Raw genomic sequence first — 24643 nt, forward strand, 5'->3', positions numbered from 1 at the left:
ATTGGAAGAACCGGAAAACGGTTTATTAACCTGCCCATCACGATTTGGATGAAAAGGAAACGACGATTGCCTTGCTGCAGAGAAGGCGTCTGTTCAAAGGGAAACGGTTGATGCCACGCAGCGAAATCAGTTGTTTGTTGGGAAATAGCATTGGAAACCAGCCCATGCGGAATTGCAGGAGTTATTGCCTGCTGAACTGAGGGTTGAGTGGGCCCATACATTCCAACACTTTCATTACTGTCATCGCTTGAACAACGCGCATCTTGGACGGTCTCTGTAAGCAAATATCTGCCAGGAGCCCTTTTGTTTCTCTTGCCCCTTCCCATCACTGCGTGCTGATCAGACTCAGAATTTATATCTGATTGCAGGGTAGCCTGATTTTCCTTTGATCGAATAAGAATAAGAATCTGAAAAACAAAAGAAATCAATTACTAAACCAAACTGAAAACACATTTTAATTGAACAACTTACTGAAAGCTTTGCGAACTGTACAGGAATAAATCTCCCAATTTGGTTTTATGGGTTCTCTCTTCATCGTAGCAACATCACCCCTCGACCTAGGACAACTTGGTCTCCGTCACCTAGGCCAACCCTTTGGCCCTGAGAACTAGGTAAAAGGGTTGGCCTAGGACAACCCTTTTACAAGCCTGCTTTTACAAGCCTGCTTTTACATGGGATCACGGAATACAACCGTCTTTTGTTTTCTCGTAGAGACTTTTAAGGTGCACTTTCGTCGTCTAATTTGAAAGATCCATTTTTTAGCAGTTGATTTCCCTAGCTTATTCTTCACATTTCTGAATCAAAATCTGATCAAAATTCATTATGGAATTTAAAAAGAGTAGGAAAAAAACGATTGTGTGGAAGGAGGAGGAATCGGCTCCCAAAAGATCTAGGAAGAAAGCTCCGGAAAGTGTAATGTCTGAATCAACAAAATCTAGGGTGAAAAAGACAACTTATATTGATGCAATTCAGTAAAAACCATCCTTAAAAAGCAACAAGTCAGGTTAGTATGGATTCTATACATCAAATTTATCTCAATTAAAACCATCTGCTACACATATTAGGTAACTTGGATGAAGCTGTTGAAAACCTAAGCGACCAAAGCATCTCAAATTATCTTGAGCCCGTTGCTGGACCTTCATTGTCTGCTGAAGACCCATGCCATAATGCTCAGACTCAAGACTGTAATAGAAAGCTTCTTTAATGCTATCACTTTATTGTTTCTTACATTGAACTAATCTTTATCGTATACATTTATTCAGATATTCCAATTCCTCTTTACGAGCCTCCTTGCTGCAATTCTTGTTTTTCTTTGGGTTCTATTAGGTTAAGCTGTGCTGGTCCTACAAATATTGGCCTGGATCGCAATTCTAACTTGATGGATGAAGATTTGCTCAGTTTTTGGCATCAACTCAGGCCTAAAACACCAGGAACATGTGAACGAAAATTTGTTGAAACTCTAGAGTAAATCTCATTGGATAATGACAGGGTTAACTTAATATTCCTGAATTAAAAATTAAATAGTTTTCGTTTAATTTTAGTTTTCTTATCAGGTTAATATCCTAAACAGAACGCTTTTCAACCGTTCTTGGAGAGAATTTGGAATTTTATCAGTTCCATACAGGAGCGATCATATAAACGTGTATTATCAATTCTATCAATATAGTGTTACTTTCATAGAACTAATCTTTACCAATCGTATATATTTATGCAGGTATTCCATCCACATTCCGTCATCTGCTTAGACATGGAGTTTGCTTTTTGCTTATCACTGTGTTCCCTGCTTTCTGTGCTTTTTGTTTACTGTTCCCTTCTTATTTCTTGTCGAGAATGATAATATCGTAATAATAAGTAATTCTTTAAAAAGTTTCTGTATTGAAAAATCACAATTTAGTGAAGGAATAATTTTAAAACCCCATCCTTGTTTGAAACTACTTGAATGGCTCTTTCAAAATAGTAGTGATAGCAATCATCTAAAAAATGAGATTGATATTAATTTTAATTTTCACTTTAAAATCAAAATAATTCCGATACCTTTCCATCACTCATTTTCAAAAACATTCCTTCTGGAGTTTTACTATATTCCCCTTGAGTGGAGCTTTGACTACTTTCTCTTTGAGATTCTGCGGAATTGAAGGCGTGATAGGTGAACTTAGAATTGTGGGGCGAATATCTGGACTGAAAATGGCAGGATTCGCATTCACATTCAAAGTGGTTGGATTCTGACTTGACACACTCGATGAAGGACTGATTGGATTAAAAGGGGCAGGAGTAATCGCCATGCTACTTGCAGATTGCATAACGGGACTTGAAATTGGAGTCGTTACCAGTTCTCGGTGTAGGAGTGATGGCTTGACTAATAGTGGCAGGAGGATTCGCCATGGTACTTGTTGCAGGTTGCATAACGGGACTTGAAATTGGAGTCGTTACCACACTCGAACCAACTCGTTTTCGATTGGACGGACTCTGACTTGACTTTCTCGGTGTAGGAGTGATGGCTTGACTAATAGTGGCAGTAGGATTCGCCATGGTACTTGTTGCAGGTTGCATAACGGGACTTGAAATTGGAGTCGTTACCACACTCGAACCGGCTCTTTTTTGATTGGACGGACTCTGACTTGACGTACTCGGTGTAGGAGTGATGGCTTGACTAATTGTGGCAGGAGGATTCGCCATGGTACTTGTTGTAGGTTGCATAACGGGACTTGAAATTGGAGTCGTTACCACACTCGAACCGACTCGTTTTCGATTGGACGGACTCTGACTTGACTTTCTCGGTGTAGGAGTGATGGCTTGACTAATAGTGGCAGGAGGATTCGCCATGGTACTTGTTGCAGGTTGCATAACGGGACTTGAAATTGGAGTCGTTACCACACTCGAACCGACTCTTTTTTGATTGGGCGGACTCTGACTTGACGTACTCGGTGTAGGAGTGATGGCTTGACTAATAGTGGCAGGAGGATTCGCCATGGTACTTGTTGCAGGTTGCATAACGGGACTTGAAATCGAATAAGACGTATCTTTAATCGAAGTCGTTGGATCCTCAGATGGAGCATGAGTTAGCTTTGAATTTGCTAGATCTTTACTAGGGCGCTTTATTCGCTCTGTAGAAATTAAGCCAAATATATGGTAATCAGAGGGATTTGATAGATTTTTTTTAATGATTACCTTTTTGTTTATCATCAAACAGGTAGTGCCAATGATCAGTCAAGCATTTGCCAGATCTATTTTCCAAGAATTCTGAGGCTATGGATCCGTAAGCTCTAATTGTTGAAGACCAAACAGTATCGTTTGGGCTCGCTGCCAACAAGATATACTCCCCTTTGAATTCTTCTGTTAGGGAATTGAGTTGGATATGTTAAATATTTGAAACAATTATTGTTAAACACTGTAATTTTGTAAAAATTTCTAAATCCTATCTCACCTTGATATTTATTTGTTGAAACCTGTTGTTTTTTGTACGGTTGTGTACTGATGTTACTGGTTGTTTACTTTTCTTGATACGCTGACCAGGCCTGGGGTAGATAGCCTAATAAATGAGAAATGTTAAAGATCAGTTTAAAATTTTAGTTATACTTATTTACCTTTACAAATTCCAGTCTTTTGAAAGCTTTAGTTTGCATCGAATTTTTCGTTTGCAGGATTTTATTTGCGATTGCAGTTTCTGAAATCAACAAAACATTCTCTAATTCTGTGTTTGCTGTGTCATCCTCCTGTTCTGGAGATTCCTCTGTTATCTGTTCTGCCATATCAAAATTGCAATTCAAATCAGCATTTTCTATATCTATATCAATATCCATTTCATCCATTACAAACTAACTTATTTCGAAAAAACTCTGTAGCAGACCGTCCACTGAGTCGGTTCGGTTTGTTTTGGTTCAGTTCGGTTCGTTGCAGGTGTTTGATCACGTGGTAGGCTTACGCCCCTCTCATTGGTCATCATGCGTCAAGTAGCCTTAAGCATTATCGAGGTAGGGGAGACTGGAGTAAGCCGGGACGGTTTTCGTTTTCCCCCTATATCTCCCAAACTAATCTTTAAATTAATTTATTATTTTGTTTTTATGTATTCCATACGGTAATGTACCCCCCATATTTTTTATATAATTTAATAATAAACCATTTTCCCATATAAGACCTTTAAAGTTTTCTTAGATTTGTGGGAGGAGCCTATTTTGAGGGGTAAGTGAGGACACTAGGGTGGGTGGTGAGGGACGTCCTCCGTTTTCGCCTTAAAATTCATTAAAAAAATTGTAAAAATTGAAATAGCGTCCCACTGCATAGACTCTATAAGTTAATAAATGTTTCAATTTGATTATTGTGTTAATAAAAATTTGTTCTTATATGATAAAAAACCCTTATTACAAGATAGGTGGGGGTTGGGCTTATTGTAATCGATTATTATACTGAATAATCGATTGCTTGTTATCATTGTAAGGAACAGTAATGGCGTCATGAGCTCGGTGATGATTGATGGGCTTGAAGGCCAAACCCGCCCACTAATGTCCCATTTTAGTCAAAAACAGCTGTCCCGATTTCCCGATAAAGACTATTTTTTTAAAACGGTAATATTATCTACAGTAATTGATAAAAAATTATAATTTTTGTTTTTAACAATAAAGAAATGATTAAGCTTCATTTCCATATTAAATTTACATGCCATTTGCGATTATTTTTTTCTAGAAACATTCTTTGCGGAGACAAAATTAACTAAAAAATAACCGTTTTTTTAGTTTTGTTAATAACTGATACAGTTATTGACAAAACTCAACCAAATTTCATGCCAAAGTAGATTGTATGTATCTAAATAACATACTAAAAAATTTTTTAATTTTATTAAAATCTACTATTTTTCCCCCTACTGTCCCTCTTGACCCGGTGTCCCGGCATACTCCAGTCTCCCCTACCATGAACAATTTCAGTTTGAAGCTTTCGTTTGATGCGCAATGTTTTCCTTTAATCGATAGATTTCTAGGAATATACATCCGTTAAAATTATGATCTATGCTTAAGAACCTTCACACATACAAGAGCTTTCACTATTTCGTAAAATAAATTATGTATCTTTATGAGAAGTGGTCAAACATAAGGCCTAAGTATCGCTATTCATGAATTAAGCCACCGTCATCAAAGCATTTCATTTTTAATATGATTATTTCGTCACGAATTCAAAATACCCGTAATAGTTAATGGAAAACAGCGTTTTTTTCTGGCGGGGAATTTGTTAACTGTATTCAAGAATATTTTTCCAGACCGTTCTTACGCTCTAACTTACCCCGGCTCTGAGAGCCCAGGCGCGCACGGACTCGGTCAGTTTGAGCGCGCCTCGGCTCTTAGGTTAGGGAACGCGAAAGACCATCGGGTCCTATGCGCGTTTTGTCTGTTTGCTTCTACAACGCATTTTTTTTTTATGTCGGACAAAACGTGAACAACGACGATGTTTTAAGCAAAAATGGTCCGCATGCCATTATCGCTGTGCATCGTTTCTTGACATATTCATTCACTAGCCAGGATTAGCCAGGAAAATTGGAAATGCTGTTCCAATCTAATACCAACAAAGAAAATTTTTTTTCGTTATTTACTTCATATTTCTTGTTCTTTCTCCTCCGTCATCGTTTCCGTACATTTTTCAAATGACTATTGTAATATGTAGAAAAATTCGATCGCTTTATTCTACAACTATAATAGAATAATTTTGAAACCAATCAAGTGTCTCCATCCCATATATGAACTCTACAAGTTTTTTTACTCCACCTTATTCACCTTATTCTTTTATTAGTATAGGATGATCGTATCGTATGAATGTTTAAAGCAGCTGCGTGTCACAAATATGTTGTCGTCAGTTAAGTAAGGGAATCAGTCACGTATTCGACCCCCATTTTATCTTAAGAGAACAACAGGCGCACGGCACACAATTCAGCATTAAGAGTTAAAGACCCAGGCAGGGACTATTATGGCTTTTTTGTAATTCGGACGCAAGAAGAGACGAGCCCCGATGATGACAGATTAACGTACATAATAGAGAAAACAATCTGAGTATGATTGGGTGTTGTGGCTGCGCAGCTATTATAGACTTATTCGATTTTTTTTTTTTTGTTTTGTAAAGTCGAATGTTTTTGCTAGAAATAGAATCCACAGCAATTGACGAGAGTTGCCAATGGATTGATTATTTAGTTTGATATCCTATTTTAAAAAAAAATTAAAAATACAATTGTCTCGTTCGTTTTTTTTGTGAGATTTCTCTCTTCTGCCGTCGTCGTTCTGAGATGTAAGTCACACTACAATAAAAGAGGAAACGAATCAAAAATTCATTTTTTTACGAGGCCATTACCAGAGTTCTTCTGTCATGAACCGTTGTCGTAGGCGGGGGACGATATCGACAACGACGATAGAGTATCTCTCTTTCTTCTATAAAGAGAAAGGATTGAGGGAGGAACCAATTTTATCCTATTGGGTAATGACATCCATTCGAATGATTTAGAAGGCCATCATTGGCCTCACAGCAGTGTAGACGTTCCGACACTCTAACTTCTTCTTCCTTCCTCTTTTCCAACAACATTCATCGATGGTTGTTAAAAAATACGTAAAAAATTACAAAAATACGAATAGAAATACACTGACAAGAAAGCGGATTATTGAATGAATTCAAATAAAATTAACATCAGCAGATAACTTTATTTTTACGTTCTTTTTCCCAAATTTTACAAACATATTTGATTTGTGTAAAAAGAGAAACAACGCCTATTCTTTTTCAGATTCGTCACCGTCTTCCACTTCCCTGTATGCATCACTTTCATCATCGGTCAGTTCTTGGAGAGCTTCTAAGAAATATTCCTCTTGTTCGACTCTTTCGAGAAAGTCGTCCGGCTCAATCTGCAGATCCTCCGAAAAGTTAAGGTTGAGAACGTCTGTGAATGCATGCACTGCTTTATCGATTACTTCCAAGATACGGGCAATTTCTGTCTTGGCCAAGACCGACCGGCTATAGTCAAGAAGGGTAACAGGCCTAATTTCTGTTGAAATAAAGTGCTGTAATGTAGTTAAGAGGGTTCACACAATAAGAAAGTTTACTCGTGTAGTTAGTAATATCGTTCTCAAGATCTTTGCATAGCGAGATGAGCGACCGGACGAATTCCCCCATTTCTTTTTTAGTTTGGACAATGGCTTCACTATAACGGAGCGAAAGCATCCATGTGTCGATGAGGTCATAGTCTTCTCCTACAGACACTACAAAGAACAATTGTAATAATTAATGGATTCAAAAAAATGAACATCATATAGAATCAAACATTGTTTAGTGTCATGCCACGGGAAGATTCCTGTATCCAAATTCTGCTGAGATACTTGTATTCCCTTTTTGCCTAATATATCAACGATTGTATCAAGTCTTTTCTTTTTTTTTGACATTATTTTTCTGTTTGCAGTACGAGCTTTGCATGTATCTAAATATGTAAAAAGGGGATGCTATAAGAAATGGAGAAAAAACGTTCTTGAAAGAATTTACCAAAAAAATTTGCATTGCGAGCGTGAAGCACTTTCAGCATGTGGCACTCTCCTTCAAGTTCTTTTTGCAGTAGTTGCTCGTCCCAGTCATTAGTAAGATTTTTGCTATTGACCAGTTTTGCCTGTTTCTTCAATCTTTCAAGAATAGAAGAGAGTTCCTCTTCCTTCACGTCACGATGTTCAAGAGTATTTTGCAGTTTTTTTCTATATAAAAGCGATCTTTTCTTGGCCTAAAAGTAAAACCATTCATTCAGTATGTAAAAAATAACTTTTACCTTAAATATCACCCTATTCATCCATAAACAGAGAGCAGTAACCATACGTTTAATTATAATAATCATAAACATAATAATAATAATAACCATAAAATTATAATAATCACATCAAACGTAATTAAAGGCGACCAACAACCAGTAACTTACTTGCTTTGCTTTGGTGTTTAGTAGTTGCCCCTAGGCGCGCCATGTAAGAAAAGACTTGTTCTTGCTCTTCTCCTAGCATATCAGCTCCACCCTTCTCCCAATGTCCATTGTACAGAACCTAAGGTAAACCCCATTGTATGTAACAGTTTACCGAACACAAAAATATAAATGTTTATATACCCTGCAAGCCCATGAAACCGAGAGAGAAATGGTGTCACGTCCTTTGTCAGTTGTTGGTATTCTGGGAACAGATGGCCAACTTTGATGGCAAAAGGCCAATACTTGCACACAACGTCATTGCAGAAAAATTTTGTCCCCATTTCTCTCGATTTAAGATGCTGGAGATGAGTGTGCTTAAAGGTTTCTCCTTTGAACAAATTGGCAGAATATACAACTGTGCCATGAGTACAACTCATCATTTCTAGGCCAGTAATATCAAGATTCCTTTTACTGGAAGTTTCACCCTTGGCCGCCTTCCATGTTGAAGAGCCGCACAGATCATCTCCTTTGGCCTTGTAGACAATGATAACATTATACGTAAGAACAATTTTCACAAATAAAGGTCCATTTACCTTTGGGATCTTCTTTTCGATTTTTGAGATGTGTTTCAGCTGTGTATCGTCGTAAGCCATTCTAACATCTCCATACAAGGATACTCCCAGACGACTGAAACGAGAAGATAAGATTTTAACAACCAGTTCATCAATTAGAAGGATCCTACTCACTCGGATGCTTCCGCAAAGCGATATAGTTTCCTGATGGCGTCTGCATGCATACCATGAGGATGAGGCCCACAAATTTTACATTTACCATGGCGTCGGAAAATCGTCTTTTCTAAAAGGTACTGATAAAATTCAAATTTTCTTCGAGAATGGTTGAAAAGCGTTCTATTTATGATATTCACCTGATAAGAAAAGTAAAATTAAACAAAAACTATTTAATTTTTAAGTCCGGAATATTAAGTTCACCCTGTCGTTATCCAATGAGATTTCCTCTAAAGTTTCAACATATTTTCGTTCAGATGTTCCTGGTGTTTTATGCCTGAGATGATGCCAAAAACTGAGCAAATCTTCTTCAATAAAGTAAGAATTGTGAGATAACGATCCAAGCCAATATCCGGAGAACATGTATTCTTCGTTAGTGGCCAAATGGGATTCCTTGCACACAGAGCACACAAATTGCGTGGAGGTCAAATCGAATCTCCCTTCTTTTGTTATGACAGCTACTTTTGTAGGACCATAGCTTAACCTCATAGAACCCGAAGAAAAACAAGAATTGCAGCAGGAAGGCTCGTAAAGAGGAATTGAAATATCTGAATAAATGTATACGATAAAGATTAGTTCAATGCAAGAAACAATAAAGTTATAGTATTGATATTACTAATTATAATGATCGCTCCTGCATGGTCTACGAACTCGCATGGCCCAAGAGTTAACAGTTGATCGTCAAGTACATAAGTTCTTTTATGCGCGAAAAGTGTGCGATGCTTTTCCACTTTTAGGCCAACCCTTTTACCTAGTTCTCAGAGCAAAAGGGTTGGCCTAGGTGACGGAGACCAAGTTGACCTAGGATAGTAACATTTGTTTCCCTCAACGAGCCAGGAATCAGGCACTGTTGCAACGTAAGGCCCAGTGGAAGTTAACAAATCAACCATCAAGAATTTCCATACAGAAACCTAAATAAGAAATAAGAAAACATGTAATACATTAGAAATAAAAAAGTAAATTGCATCGCGATGTGATACTCACAGTCGAAGAAGCCATGGATATGCTAAATATGGTTTCTGAAAAACCAACAGAAGGTAACCTGTGAATAGAAATAGGAAGGAAAAATGTTAAGTTATTTACAATACAAGTTATGTACATGTTAATTCAAACATTCTAACATTGAAAGTTCGCCATGCAATTGGTTTGAGAATGTAATTCTTTGGAAGCATCAGCACACAGTAGGGGAGAACGGGGTCAAACTGGACCAAAAATTTCTTTCCTCTTTATTTAGACTTCTATGTTATTTTTCTAATATTTATTTTTAGTTATGGTGCAGCACCTTCTTGGGTAACTCCAAAATTTTTTTGTAATTTTTAAGTCTTAAAATAAACGAGTTATAAGGATTTTAATGAAGTCGGGTTTTTTTAGTTTTTATTTAAACGGCGGGGCGAAACTGGACAGGGACGGTGTGAGATTGGACACTGCCAGTTTTCCTTATAAGGAGACACAAAATAAATTAAAAAAAAATATGGGTAGACTGCTTATTCAATATTTTATTCATTCATATTGAAATATTTGCAATAGAAATGAAAAATAGAGAGTTATGTCATTTTTACGAAATAGGGGGCTGAAACCTGAAATGGAAAATTTGTAGGCGGGTAGAGTAAAATGGGAGGGCTTAACAGAGTATCGAGTATCGATTTGTAATCGATATCTTATTTTTAGCAGAATGTTTCGTTGAATAAAATGGGCGATGCTGTTCCCACATTTTTCGTTCCAAGTGCACAGTTTTTGGGAGAAATTCCTTTCGTCACAATTGAACCTAACTCTGGTAATCTATTTTTTAGTTTATCAAAGTTTAACCAATTTTACTAAAAAAATTAAGTTCCATATTGTTAGAAAAACACTATTTACGGTCTAGAAGTGTGTAGAATTTTTACGTGTGACAAGCTAACAATTAACGCAGCATTTTTTAAATAAAGGCAAACTTAAATAAGGCAAACTTACATAATGACTATTCGACGATTACACAGGAAAATATTCAAATCTCAGCCATTTGTTTTGAAAACAAAGAGGGTAGTACTAAACAACCGTTTTATATAAACAAAAGGGCGTATATGGCTTCTCCACAAGCACCTCCCATTCCAATATCGACGTTGTCCGATATGACTAGGGCTCGGCCCCGATCACATTCTAATCGGGGACACCGCTAAGCTTCCCCGATTAAAATGAATCGGGGAAGTTCGGTGCGGGGATTTCTTTTTTCGGTGCGGAACGGTGCTATAATCGGTGCTGCACCGATAGCACCGCTACAGCCATAGGGGGTTAGTCTTACCAGTGACCTTGAGTTCTGATAGGCCAACGAGAATCACGTGACTTGGGTCACATTTTTTTCTTGTTGGCCGTAGGGCAACTGCCAATTTAGATCACTATTCATTGATAATCGGGGAAGGCACCGATCACCGATATCACCACACCGAGCACCGAAATCTCTTCCGCGATTAAGATTATCCCCGCACCGGATCGACTAAAAAACTCCCCGATTAGCGCGGGGCCAAGCGCTAGATATGACCCCAAAACTGTGTGTCCTAAATGACCCAACCCGGTGCTATTTAGTATTTCGTTAATAACTGAACACTGGAAAAGCATTAAAATTTAAGTTTTTTATCAATCATTAAAGAAATGAATTGGCTATTTCACATATAATTATTTTATTCATTTGCAGTGTTTTTCACTTTAAAAATGCTTACAGTAATAGGGAAGAATATTACATCAAACAGGGCCATTTTTTAATTCTGCCATAACAAGAACAATAATGATTCGATTTTAATCAATATTTTTTCTAGAACGTTAAACATTGCAGTCTATACAAAAATATATAAAAAAAAAATTTTCCATAACATGTAGCACTTAGGGTCTTTGTCCAATATGACCCGTGTCAAAGTTGACCCCGTTCTCCCCTACACGAAAACAAAGTAACGCACACAGTAAATTATGATGAAAATCGAATTGCACTTGCTAATGTAAACAAAAAGCAAACAGTAATAGTTATACTATTAGTTTCAGTTGTCAGCAAACACGTGAACAAGCACCCTTGCTTTCAACGACCAAATTTCTCTTGTCTGTATGGCCTTCCTGGTTCGTCGTTTGAATCCCTAAACACAACGCACTCTAAAATTAAAATTAAAGACAGGTTCAAAACTGACGAAACGAAAATTTATGAATATTATAATTTTGTTGTTATACATTATGGTTAAAGTACCGACCAAAGTATACTTAATATTTTAACTTAACTAACTAAACTAAACTTAATCTTAATTAACTTAACTTATAATTATACTACTGAAGAAACTAAACGGGACGAAGCCCGAGCACAGCGAGGAAAATAGGGGATTTGGGTGGGTAAAGTAAAGTATAGTATAATAAAGTAATTAAATAAATGGTACAGTGAATGATTTTCTATAAATTATACATAATAAAATTATTTAACTAACCTATGTTAACTTAAACTTAATAAACTTAACTTATAATTTTACTAGAAAAGATACTAAAGGGGACGAAGCCCGAATAAATCGAGAAAAATAAGGATTTCGGTTGGTAAAGTAAAGTATATCATAGTATAGTAATATAATAAATTAGTAAAGTACAGTGAATGAAAGTATATATAGTTTACTTAATAATTTTACTTTACTAACTTAAGTTAACTTAAACTTAAAATACTAAATTTATAATTAAACTACTAAAGAAACTAAGCGAAGCGAAGAAGACAGGAAATTTGGTTAGGTAAATTAAGTACAGTGAAAATAAAATATTTATCAATAAAAGTTATCCGTATTAAAAAATGAAAACTACACACCATAAAGTCTAACAACCAAATGACAGGGCGTTATAATCCAACTTGGTCTCCGTCACCTAGGCCAACCCTTTGGCTCTGAGAACTAGGTAAAAGGGTTGGCTTAGGACAACCCTTTTACAAGCCTGCTTTTACATTGGATCACGGAATACAACCGTCTTTTGTTTTCTCGTAGAGACTTTTAAGGTTCACTTTCGTCGTCTAATTTGAAAGATCCATTTCTTAGCAGTTGATTTCCCTAGCTTATTGTTCACATTTCTGAATCAAAATCTGATCAAAATTCATTATGGAATTTAAAAAGAGTAGGAAAAAAACGATTGTGTGGAAGGAGGAAGAATCGGCTCCCAAAAGATCTAGGAAGAAAGCTCCCGAAAGTGTAATGTCTGAATCAACAAAAACTAGGGTGATAAAGACAACTTATATTGATGGAATTAAGTCAAAACCCTCCTTAAAAAGCAACAAGTCAGGTTAGTATGGATTCTATACATCAAATTTATCTCAATTAAAACCATCTGTACACATATTAGGTAACTTGGCTGAAGCTGTTGAAAACCTAAGCGACCAAAGCATCTCAAATTATCTTGAACCCGTTGCTGGACCTTCATTGTCTGCTGAAGACCCATGCCATAATGCTCAGACTCAAGACTGTAAGTAGAAAGCTTCTTTAATATCAAGAGTTTCTTCTTTCATTGAATCGGAATATTTTTTTCCCCAAATTTAGGTGATTCAGAATTACTCAAAATACTACAAGAAGCCGAAGCTGAACTCCAAGACAATCTCATAAAAAAACATCAGGCTACTCAAGAACAAGTAAAGAATATAAAGAATCTGAAACGATTTGGAAAACTCGAATGGAAACGAAGACGAAAGAATTCGGACAGCAACGTGATTCTCTTTTTGAAAAAATCCAAGAGCAAATCTGCAGTGGAGGCACCTTCTGTTGTGCTTCTTGACATTCATCACCTCTCTATGTTGTTCGTTGTGGCAAATGTCGACAACATTTGTGTGCGAAATGCGACTTGGAAAAGCATCGCACACTTTTCGCGCATAAAAGAACTTATGTACTTGACGATCAACTGTTAACTCTTGGGCCATGCGAGTTCGTAGACCATGCAGGAGCGATCATTATAATTAGTAATATCAATACTATAACTTTATTGTTTCTTGCATTGAACTAATCTTTATCGTATACATTTATTCAGATATTTCAATTCCTCTTTACGAGCCTTCCTGCTGCAATTCTTGTTTTTCTTCGGGTTCTATGAGGTTAAGCTATGGTCCTACAAAAGTAGCTGTCATAACAAAAGAAGGGAGATTCGATTTGACCTCCACGCAATTTGTGTGCTCTGTGTGCAAGGAATCCCGTTTGGCCACTAACGAAGAATACATGTTCTCCGGATATTGGCTTGGATCGTTATCTCACAATTCTTACTTTATTGAAGAAGATTTGCTCAGTTTTTGGCATCATCTCAGGCATAAAACACCAGGAACATCTGAACGAAAATATGTTGAAACTTTAGAGGAAATCTCATTGGATAACGACAGGGTGAACTTAATATTCCGGACTTAAAAATTAAATAGTTTTTGTTTAATTTTACTTTTCTTATCAGGTGAATATCATAAATAGAACGCTTTTCAACCATTCTCGAAGAAAATTTGAATTTTATCAGTACCTTTTAGAAAAGACGATTTTCCGACGCCATGGTAAATGTAAAATTTGTGGGCCTCATCCTCATGGTATGCATGCAGACGCCATCAGGAAACTATATCGCTTTGCGGAAGCATCCGAGTGAGTAGGATCCTTCTAATTGATGAACTGGTTGTTAAAATCTTATCTTCTCGTTTCAGTCGTCTGGGAGTATCCTTGTATGGAGATGTTAGAATGGCTTACGACGATACACAGCTGAAACACATCTCAAAAATCGAAAAGAAGATCCCAAAGGTAAATGGACCTTTATTTGTGAAAATTGTTCTTACGTATAATGTTATCATTGTCTACAAGGCCAAAGGAGATGATCTGTGCGGCTCTTCAACATGGAAGGCGGCCAAGGGTGAAACTTCCAGTAAAAGGAATCTTGATATTACTGGCCTAGAAATGATGAGTTGTACTCATGGCACAGTTGTATATTCTGCCAATTTGTTCAAAGGAGAAACCTTTAAGCACACTCATCTCCAGCATCTTAAATCGAGAGAAATGGGGACAAAATTTTTCTGCAATGACGTTGTGTGCAAGTATTGGCCTTTTGCCATCAAAGTTGGCCATCTGTTCCCAGAATACCAACAACTGACAAAGGACGTGACACCATTTCTCTCTCGGTTTCATGGGCTTGCAGGGTATATAAACATTTATATTTTTGTGTTCGGTAAACTGTTACATACAATGGGGTTTACCTTAGGTTCTGTACAATGGACATTGGGAGAAGGGTGGAGCTGATATGCTAGGAGAAGAGCAAGAACAAGTCTTTTCTTACATGGCGCGCCTAGGGGCAACTACTAAACACCAAAGCAAAGCAAGTAAGTTACTGGTTGTTGGTCGCCTTTAATTACGTTTGATGTGATTATTATAATTTTATGGTTATTATTATTATTATGTTTATGATTATTATAATTAAACGTATGGTTACTGCTCTCTGTTTATGGATGAATAGGGTGATATTTAAGGTAAAAGTTATTTTTTACATACTGAATGAATGGTTTTACTTTTAGGCCAAGAAAAGATCGCTTTTATATAGAAAAAAACTGCAAAATACTCTTGAACATCGTGACGTGAAGGAAGAGGAACTCTCTTCTATTCTTGAAAGATTGAAGAAACAGGCAAAACTGGTCAATAGCAAAAATCTTACTAATGACTGGGACGAGCAACTACTGCAAAAAGAACTTGAAGGAGAGTGCCACATGCTGAAAGTGCTTCACGCTCGCAATGCAAATTTTTTTGGTAAATTCTTTCAAGAACGTTTTTTCTCCATTTCTTATAGCATCCCCTTTTTTACATATTTAGATACATGCAAAGCTCGTACTGCAAACAGAAAAATAATGTCAAAAAAAAAAGAAAAGACTTGATACAATCGTTGATATATTAGGCAAAAAGGGAATACAAGTATCTCAGCAGAATTTGGATACAGGAATCTTCCCGTGGCATGACACTAAACAATGTTTGATTCTATATGATGTTCATTTTTTTGAATCCATTAATTATTACAATTGTTCTTTGTAGTGTCTGTAGGAGAAGACTATGACCTCATCGACACATGGATGCTTTCGCTCCGTTATAGTGAAGCCATTGTCCAAACTAAAAAAGAAATGGGGGAATTCGTCCGGTCGCTCATCTCGCTATGCAAAGATCTTGAGAACGATATTACTAACTACACGAGTAAACTTTCTTATTATGTGAACCCTCTTAACTACATTACAGCACTTTATTTCAACAGAAATTAGGCCTGTTACCCTTCTTGACTATAGCCGGTCGGTCTTGGCCAAGACAGAAATTGCCCGTATCTTGGAAGTAATCGATAAAGCAGTGCATGCATTCACAGACGTTCTCAACCTTAACTTTTCGGAGGATCTGCAGATTGAGCCGGACGACTTTCTCGAAAGAGTCGAACAAGAGGAATATTTCTTAGAAGCTCTCCAAGAACTGACCGATGATGAAAGTGATGCATACAGTGAAGTGGAAGACGGTGACGAATCTGAAAAAGAATAGGCATTGTTTCTCTTTTTACACAAATCAAATATGTTTGTAAAATTTGGGAAAAAGAACGTAAAAATAAAGTTATCTGCTGATGTTAATTTTATTTGAATTCATTCAATAATCCGCTTTCTTGTCAGTGTATTTCTATTCGTATTTTTGTAATTTTTTACGTATTTTTTAACAACAATCGATGAATGTTGTTGGAAAAGAGGAAGGAAGAAGAAGTTAGAGCGTCGGAACGTCTACACTGCTTTGATGCCAATGATGGCCTTCTAAATCATCCGAATGGATGTCATTACCCAATAGGATAAAATTGGTTCCTCCCTCAATCCTTTCTCTTTATAGAAGAAAGAGAGATACTCTATCGTCGTGGTCGATATCATCCCCCGCCTACGACAACGGTTCATGACAGAGAAACTCTGGTAATGGCCTCGTAAAAAAAGGAATTTTTGATTCGTTTTCTCTTTTATTGTAATGTGACTTACATCTCAGAACGACGACGGCAGACGAGAGAAATCTCACAAAAAAAAAACGAACGAGACAATTGTATTTTTAATTTTTTTAAAAATAGGATATCAAACTAAATAATCAATCAATTGGCAACTCTCGTCAACTGCTGTGGATTCTATTTCCAGCAAAAACATTCGACTTTACAAAACAAAAAAACAAATCGAATAAGTCTATAATAGCTGCGCAGCCACAACACCCAATCATACTCAGATTGTTTTCTCTATTATGTACGTTAATCTGTCATCATCGGGGCTCATCTCTTCTTGCGTCCGAATTACAAAAAAGCCATAATAGTCCCTGCCTGGGTCTTAAACTCTTAATGCTGAATTGTGTGCCGTGCGCCTGTTGTTCTCTTAAGATAAAACGGGGATCGAATACGTGACTGATTCCCTTACTTAACTGACGACAACATATTTGTGACACGCAGCTGCTTTTAACATTCATACGATACGATCATCCTATACTAATAAAAGAATAAGGTGAATAAGGTGGAGTAAAAAAACTTGTAGAGTTCATATATGGGATGGTGACACTTGCTTGGTTTCAAAATTATTCTATTATAGTTGTAGAATAAAGCGATCGAATTTTTCTACATATTACAATAGTCATTTGAAAAATGTACGGAAACGATGACGGAGGAGAAAGAACAAGAAATATGAAGTAAATAATGAAAAAAAATTTTTCTTTGTTGGGATTAGATTGGAACAGCATTTCCAATTTTCCTGGCTAATCCTGGCTAGTGAATGAATATGTCAAGAAACGATGCACAGCGATAATGGCATGCGGACCATTTTTGCTTAAAACATCGTCGTTGTTCACGTTTTGTCCGACATAAAAAAAATGCGTTGTAGAAGCAAACGGACAAAACGCGCATAGGACCCGACGGTCTTTCGCGTTCACTAACCTAAAAGCCGAGGCGCGCTCAAACTGACCGAGTCCGTGCGCGCCTGGGCTCTCAGAGCCGGGGTAAGTTAGAGCGTAAGAACGGTCTGGAAAAATATTCTTGAATACAGTTAACAAATTCCCCGCCAGAAAAAAACGCTGTTTTCCATTAACTATTACGGGTATTTTGAATTCGTGACGAAATAATCATATTAAAAATGAAATGCTTTGATGACGGCGGCTTAATTCATGAATAGCGATACTTAGGCCTTATGTTTGACCACTTCTCATAAAGAAACATAATTTATTTTACGAAATAGTGAAAGCTCTTGTATGTGTGAAGGTTCTTAAGCATAGATCATAATTTTAACGAATGTATATTCCTAGAAATCCATCGATTAAAGGAAAACATGGCGCATCAAACGAAAGCTTCAAACTGAAATTGTTCATGGTACCTCGATAATGCCTAAGGCTACTTGACGCATGATGACCAATGAGAGGGGCGTAAGCCTACCACGTGATCAAACACCTGCAACGAACCGAACGGAACCAAACCAAACCAAACCGACTCAGTGGACGGTCTGCTACAGAGTTTTTTCGAAATAAGTTAGTTTGTAATGGATGAAATGGATATTGATATAGATATAGAAAATGCTGATTTGGATTGCAATTTTGATATGGTAGAACAGATAACAGAGGAATCTCCAGAACAGGAGGATGACACAGCAAACACAGAATTAGAGAATGTTTTGTTGATTTCAGAAACTGCAATCGCAAATAAAATCCTGCAAACGAAAAATTCGATGCAAACTAAAGCTTTCAAAAGACTGGAATTTGTAAAGGTAAATAAGTATAACTAAAATTTTAAACTGATCTTTAACATTTCTCATTTATTAGGCTATCTACCCCAGGCCTGGTCAGCGTATCAAGAAAAGTAAACAACCAGTAACATCAGTACACAACCGTACAAAAAACAACAGGTTTCAACAAATAAATATCAAGGTGAGATAGGATTTAGAAATTTTTACAAAATTACAGTGTTTAACAATAATTGTTTCAAATATTTAACATATCCAACTCAATTCCCTAACAGAAGAATTCAAAGGGGAGTATATCTTGTTGGCAGCGAGCCCAAACGATACTGTTTGGTCTTCAACAATTAGAGCTTACGGATCCATAGCCTCAGAATTCTTGGAAAATAGAACTGGCAAATGCTTGACTGATCATTGGCACCACCTGTTTGATGATAAACAAAAAGGTAATCATAAAAAAAAATCTATCAAATCCCTCTGATTACCATATATTTGACTTAATTTCTACAGAGCGAATAAAGCGCCCTAGTAAGGATCTAGCAAATTCAAAGCTAACACTTCGATTACAGATACGTCTTATTCGATTTCAAGTCCCGTTATGCAACCTGCAACAAGTACCATGGCGAATCCTCCTGCCACTATTAGTCAAGCCATCACTCCTACACCGAAAAAGTCATGTCAGAGTCCGTCCAATCGAAAACGAGCCGGTTCGAGTGTGGTAACGACTCAAATTTCAAGTCCCGTTATGCAACCTGCAACAAGTACCATGGCGAATCCTCCTGCCACTATTAGTCAAGCCATCACTCCTTCACCGAGTACGTCAAGTTAGAGTCCGTCCAATAAAAAAAGAGCCGGTTCGAGTGTGGTAACGACTCCAATTTCAAGTCCCGTTATGCAACCTGCAACAAGTACCATGGCGAATCCTCCTGCCACTATTAGTCAAGCCATCACTCCTACACCGAGAAAGTCAATTCAGAGTCCGTCCAATCGAAAACGAGCCGGTTCGAGTGTGGTAACGACTCCAATTTCAAGTCCCGTTATGCAACCTGCAACAAGTACCATGGCGAATCCTCCTGCCACTATTAGTCAAGCCATCACTCCTACACCGAGAAAGTCAAGTCAGAGTCCGTCCAATCGAAAACGAGCCGGTTCGAGTGTGGTAACGACTCCAATTTCAAGTCCCGTTATGCAACCTGCAACAAGTACCATGGCGAATCCTCCTGCCACTATTAGTCAAGCCATCACTCCTACACCGAGAAAGTCAAGTCAGAGTCCGTCCAATCAAAAACGAGCCCGTTCGAGTGTGGTAACGACTCAAATTTCAAGTCCCGTTATGCAATCTGCAAGTAGCATGACGATTACTCCTGCCCCTTTTAATCCAACCAGTCCTTCATCGAGTGTGTCAAGTCAGAATCCAACCACTTTGAATGTGAATGCGAATCCTGCCATTTTCAGTCCAGATATTCGCCCCACAATTCTAAGTTCACCTATCACGCCTTCAACTCCGCAGAAACTCAAAGAGAAAGTAGTCAAAGCTCCACTCAAGGGGAATATAGTAAAACGTCCAGAAGGAATGTTTTTGAAAATGAGTGATGGAAAGGTATCAGAATTATTTTGATTTTAAAGTGAAAATCAAAATTAATATCAATCTCATTTTTTAGATGATTGCTATCACTACTATTTTGAAAGAGCCATTCAAGTAGTTTCAAACAAGGATGGGGTTTTAAAATTATTCCTTCACTAAATTGTGATTTTTCAATACAGAAACGTTTTAAAGAATTACTTATTATTACGATATTATCATTCTCGACAAGAAATAAGAAGGGAACAGTAAACAAAAAGCACAGAAAGCAGGGAACACAGTGATAAGCAAAAAGCAAACTCCATGTCTAAGCAGATAACGGAATGTGGATGGAATACCAGCATAAATATATACGATTGGTAAAGATTAGTTCTATGAAAGTAACACTATATTGATAGAATTGATAATACTCGTTTATATGATCGCTCCTGTATGGAACTGATAAAATTCAAATTCTCTCCAAGAACGGTTGAAAAGCGTTCTGTTTAGGATATTAACCTGATAAGAAAACTCAAATTAAACGAAAACTATTTTATTTTTAATTCAGGAATATTAAGTTAACCCTGTCATTATCCAATGAGATTTACTCTAGAGTTTCAACAAATTTTCGTTCACATGTTCCTGGTGTTTTAGGCCTGAGTTGATGCCAAAAACTGAGCAAATCTTCTTCCATAAAGTTAGAATTGCGATCCAGGCCAATATTTGTAGGACCAGCACAGCTTAACCTAATAGAACCCAAAGAAAAACAAGAATTGCAGCAGGGAGGCTCGTAAAGAGGAATTGGAATATCTGAATAAATGTATACGATAAAGATTAGTTCAATGTAAGAAACAATATAGTGATAGCATTAAAGAAGCTTTCTACTTACAGTCTTGAGTCTGAGCATTATGGCATGGGTCTTCAGCAGACAATGAAGGTCCAGCAACGGGCTCAAGATAATTTGAGATGCTTTGGTCGCTTAGGTTTTCAACAGCTTCAGCCAAGTTACCTAATATGTGTAGCAGATGGTTTTAATTGAGATAAATTTGATGTATAGAATCCATACTAACCTGACTTGTTGCTTTTTAAGGCGGGTTTTGACTGAATTCCATCAATATAAGTTGTCTTTTTAACCCTAGTTTTTGTTGATTCAGACATTACACTTTCCGGAGCTTTCTTCCTAGATCTTTTGGGAGCCGATTCCTCCTCCTTCCACACAATCGTTTTTTTCCTACTCTTTTTCAATTCCATAATGAATTTTGATCAGATTTTGATTCAGAAATGTGAACAATAAGCTAGGGAAATCAACTGCTAAAAAATGGATCTTTCAAATTAGACGATGAAAGTGCACCTTAAAAGTCTCTACGAGAAAACAAAAGACGGTTGTATTCCGTGATCCCATGTAAAAGCAGGCTTGTAAAAGGGTTGTCCTAGGCCAACCCTTTTACCTAGTTCTCAGAGCCAAAAGGTTAGCCTAGGTGACGGAGACCAAGTTGTTATAATCATGATGTTTTTTCCCACCCGATGGGAGAGCCTCTTGCGGGTGTGTAGTTTTCCTCCAGGCCTGTAAATCGCTAGATGGCAGTCCCATGGAGTGGAAAATCCTTCTTATATATATTACTATTTATTTTAAAATTTATTTACAAAAATGACAATGCTGATTTCAATTACTTCTGCTATTTATATTTCAGTCATATGAGAAAAGTATAGTAAGAGTACATTTAAAAATTCAAAAATGACATCGGTCCAAAAAAAACCGTTAATGACTGAATTGAAAACTACCCTTGTAGATAAAATAATTCAGTTACAAAATGAATTAAACGAATCTAATGAGTACAAGGAAGAATATAAGGTAATATATTACTATAGTTGCATGAAAATATATTTATATGTATTCATCTGATTACAGAATGAGAGTGTACGGTATAAAACTTTATATGAGGAAACTGAAACTAATTTGGGAGTCTTATTATTTTTGTTCATATACAATATTACAATTATTTACATAATTAATAATATTTAATACAGATAGAACAAATGACAATGTTACAAAATGAAAAAATTGTCCTACAGTGGCAATTCACATCGCGGTTTCGCGTGTCAATTGCTTCGATGTCCGCCATTTTCTCTGGTTGTTTATGTCATGTTTTGCGTTGTCTGTATTGGCTGAAAGGGTTATTTTCCAATACAAAGTGGATTTTGTGAATCAGTGTTTTATTTTTGTTTATTTTTTTGTGTCAGTTAATTGCTACGTATCTTGGTTAGTATGTGTAGCAATTTCTGTTTCCAGATCACATTTCTTGTATTTAAAAAAAAATCTTTTCTTTAGGGCTGTCATGGATTACACAGTACTATTTGAAATAGATATTCTGTAGCCATTATCAGATCAAGACTCTTCTGTTACTAGTGACGGTCAAATTATAGAATTATTTTACTTGTCTCTTTATGTTTCGACATTAAATCAGGAAGATAAACGTAGGTATGCAGCAAAACTATTAATAGTAGGTTGTGATTGCCCCTATACAATTCACGAAGAGTATTGGTACAATGGACTTAGCATCGCAGAAAAAATGCCACTGTTAACCAATCTTGATTTGGTAAATTACCTGCTATGTTCCAAGTCTCCATACACGCATGAAGATTTAAAGGCTTACAAGGGCCTTGAGGCCTACAAGAGATTTATCGATGGGGGAATTGGATCATTGTGTGCAATCAGTCTTTTAAACAAAAATCTGTTGATGAAAGCGAAGGTTATTACTCTTCATTTGTTTATTTGTAACATTACTATAACATATAACTTTTTGTTGTTATAACATATGAATAAATTATACTTCATAATTTGTATTACCTCTTTGAACACTACACAAAATTACTCTTCTTGACTCTCTATCCATGTCTGACTTAGCGTTAACATATACTTTGTCAAGATTCAGGGATGGGTCCCAGTCTGGGTGTGTTTCTCCAGTGTAGTAAAAAGGTTTTCCTGTGTGATTTCAAATAGAAGAATTAGATCGACACATTCACTATTAATAAATTTGTCGAGACTTACCTAGAACAAAATGTGCATTACAAACTCTAATGTTATTCGTAATTTTTTGGACAACAAGATGAAGTGTTTTCAACCAGACTTCTCTTCTGCGTTTCACAACATCCGATTCCAGTTTCCCTTGATTTTTACGAATGCAAGGTATAGAAAAGAAACGCACACTTTTATCCCTGCTTGATCTTTTGCAACCCGGGGCACAACAATATTGAAAACCCATGACAGCCCTACAGAAAAGATTTTTTAAAAAATACAATAAATATAATCTGGAAACAGAAATTGCTACACATTCTAACCAAGATACGTAGCAATTAACTGACACACAAAAAAAAAAATTTAACACTGATTCACAAAATCCACTTTGTATTGGAAAATAACACTTTCAGCCAATACAGACAACGCAAAACATGACATAAACAACCAGAGAAAATGGCGGGCATCAAAACAATTGACACGCGAAACCGCGATGTGAATTGACTCTACTCGAGAAATTAGAAAAAATGGAAAAAGGTAAAAAAATTTGTACGACATAAATTTCTAAAGTTTTTACAATTATTTTGGACATTATAGAAATAAAAGAATGAAAAGAACGACAACTACAAATAGATAATATTATAATTTCTGATATAGAGATTAACAACAATGTGACAGTTGAAACAGTAAAACAACACAATGAGGATTTAGAGGACGAGCATGACATGAATATGGTTAACAATGACTTAAAGGTAAATCTATATAAAAAACAAAAACTCCAAGGGTTAAATACTATACACAAATTATTTTTAAGTTCTAAGAAGTAGATAACATGTAAACAATTCTTTATATCAACTATTTTTAAACTATATACATTAAATTAAAACTATACACTTCACGATTAAAATATATATTAACTTATTACACAACTTTATAACAATTTACATTTCATAAAATACATATAATAATTTTGTTTGTTTAGAAGTTTCCTAACGTAGCACCATTTAAAATACCAGCTGAAATTAAAACTCTTCTGGAGACAAAAGTAAAAAACATTAAACCAGAAGATTGGACATTAGATACATTGAAAAATTCGGGATATACATTATATAGATTTCTCAGTGAATTGATGACATCATCATTTACTGAGAAATATCTTAAAAGTAATATATATATATGTATAAAAATATCAACTCATAACAATGTAATATGAAAATCACAATTTAGCACACAAGAAATCTGGTAAAGGTGGAAAAACTGGTACGGTAAAGCGGGAACCCATGGAACCTAAAATAATAGAAGAAATAGTCGGTAGTAATAAAAAATTATGATTTTGATCAATATCATTAATTCACATATTTACATTTTGATTAGTTTACATTACACAAACATGGAAGGACCTTAAAGGTACCACACCGAAACTAATGCGCAAGGCCATCTTGAAGAACTTAGGCAAGTTCTTAAACAATATGGGAAGAAAATTAAATAAATAAATATTTTACTTTCTCTTATATGAGAAACATAAATGAATACAAATTTATAACAATAAAATAGCCATAATTATGAACCAGGGGTCTATGACTATTTGGGATCTGCCCCGCGCCCCGCGCAACCGTTCCCAACCGCTTGAAAAGTAACTACCCGAGTTGAAACCAAACGGCCATTTTTAAGGTAGTTCGGTGTGTAATCGGGG

General features: G+C 36.3%; 2 protein-coding genes and 2 pseudogenes across 2 annotated transcripts; 2 read left to right on the forward strand and 2 right to left on the reverse strand.

Annotated features, from left to right (window-relative positions):
* Positions 1-1931: 1931 nt before the first annotated feature.
* LOC123470417 lies at positions 1932-2529 on the reverse strand (annotated as a pseudogene).
* A 4208-nt stretch (positions 2530-6737) lies between these two features.
* On the reverse strand, positions 6738-21387 carry LOC116919823. Its single transcript, XM_045171247.1, has 4 exons — positions 21005-21387; positions 20824-20943; positions 7068-7223; positions 6738-7009 (listed from the first exon to the last, which is right to left on the reverse strand). Exons 1-4 carry the CDS (start codon positions 21183-21185, stop codon positions 6738-6740), a joined length of 729 nt encoding a protein of 242 aa, XP_045027182.1. The 5' UTR covers positions 21186-21387.
* Positions 12672-15607, forward strand: LOC116919345 (annotated as a pseudogene).
* Positions 17296-20076, forward strand: LOC116919818 (endochitinase A1-like). The gene is given in 7 exon segments (XM_045170681.1): positions 17296-17339; positions 17378-17386; positions 18725-18819; positions 18884-18922; positions 18925-19048; positions 19247-19973; positions 20035-20076. Coding segments are annotated over 7 exon segments (1080 nt in total).
* Positions 21388-24643: the final 3256 nt, after the last annotated feature.

Source organism: Daphnia magna, linkage group LG3 (genome assembly GCF_020631705.1).
Source record: "Daphnia magna isolate NIES linkage group LG3, ASM2063170v1.1, whole genome shotgun sequence".
Lineage (NCBI taxonomy): Eukaryota > Metazoa > Arthropoda > Branchiopoda > Diplostraca > Daphniidae > Daphnia > Daphnia magna.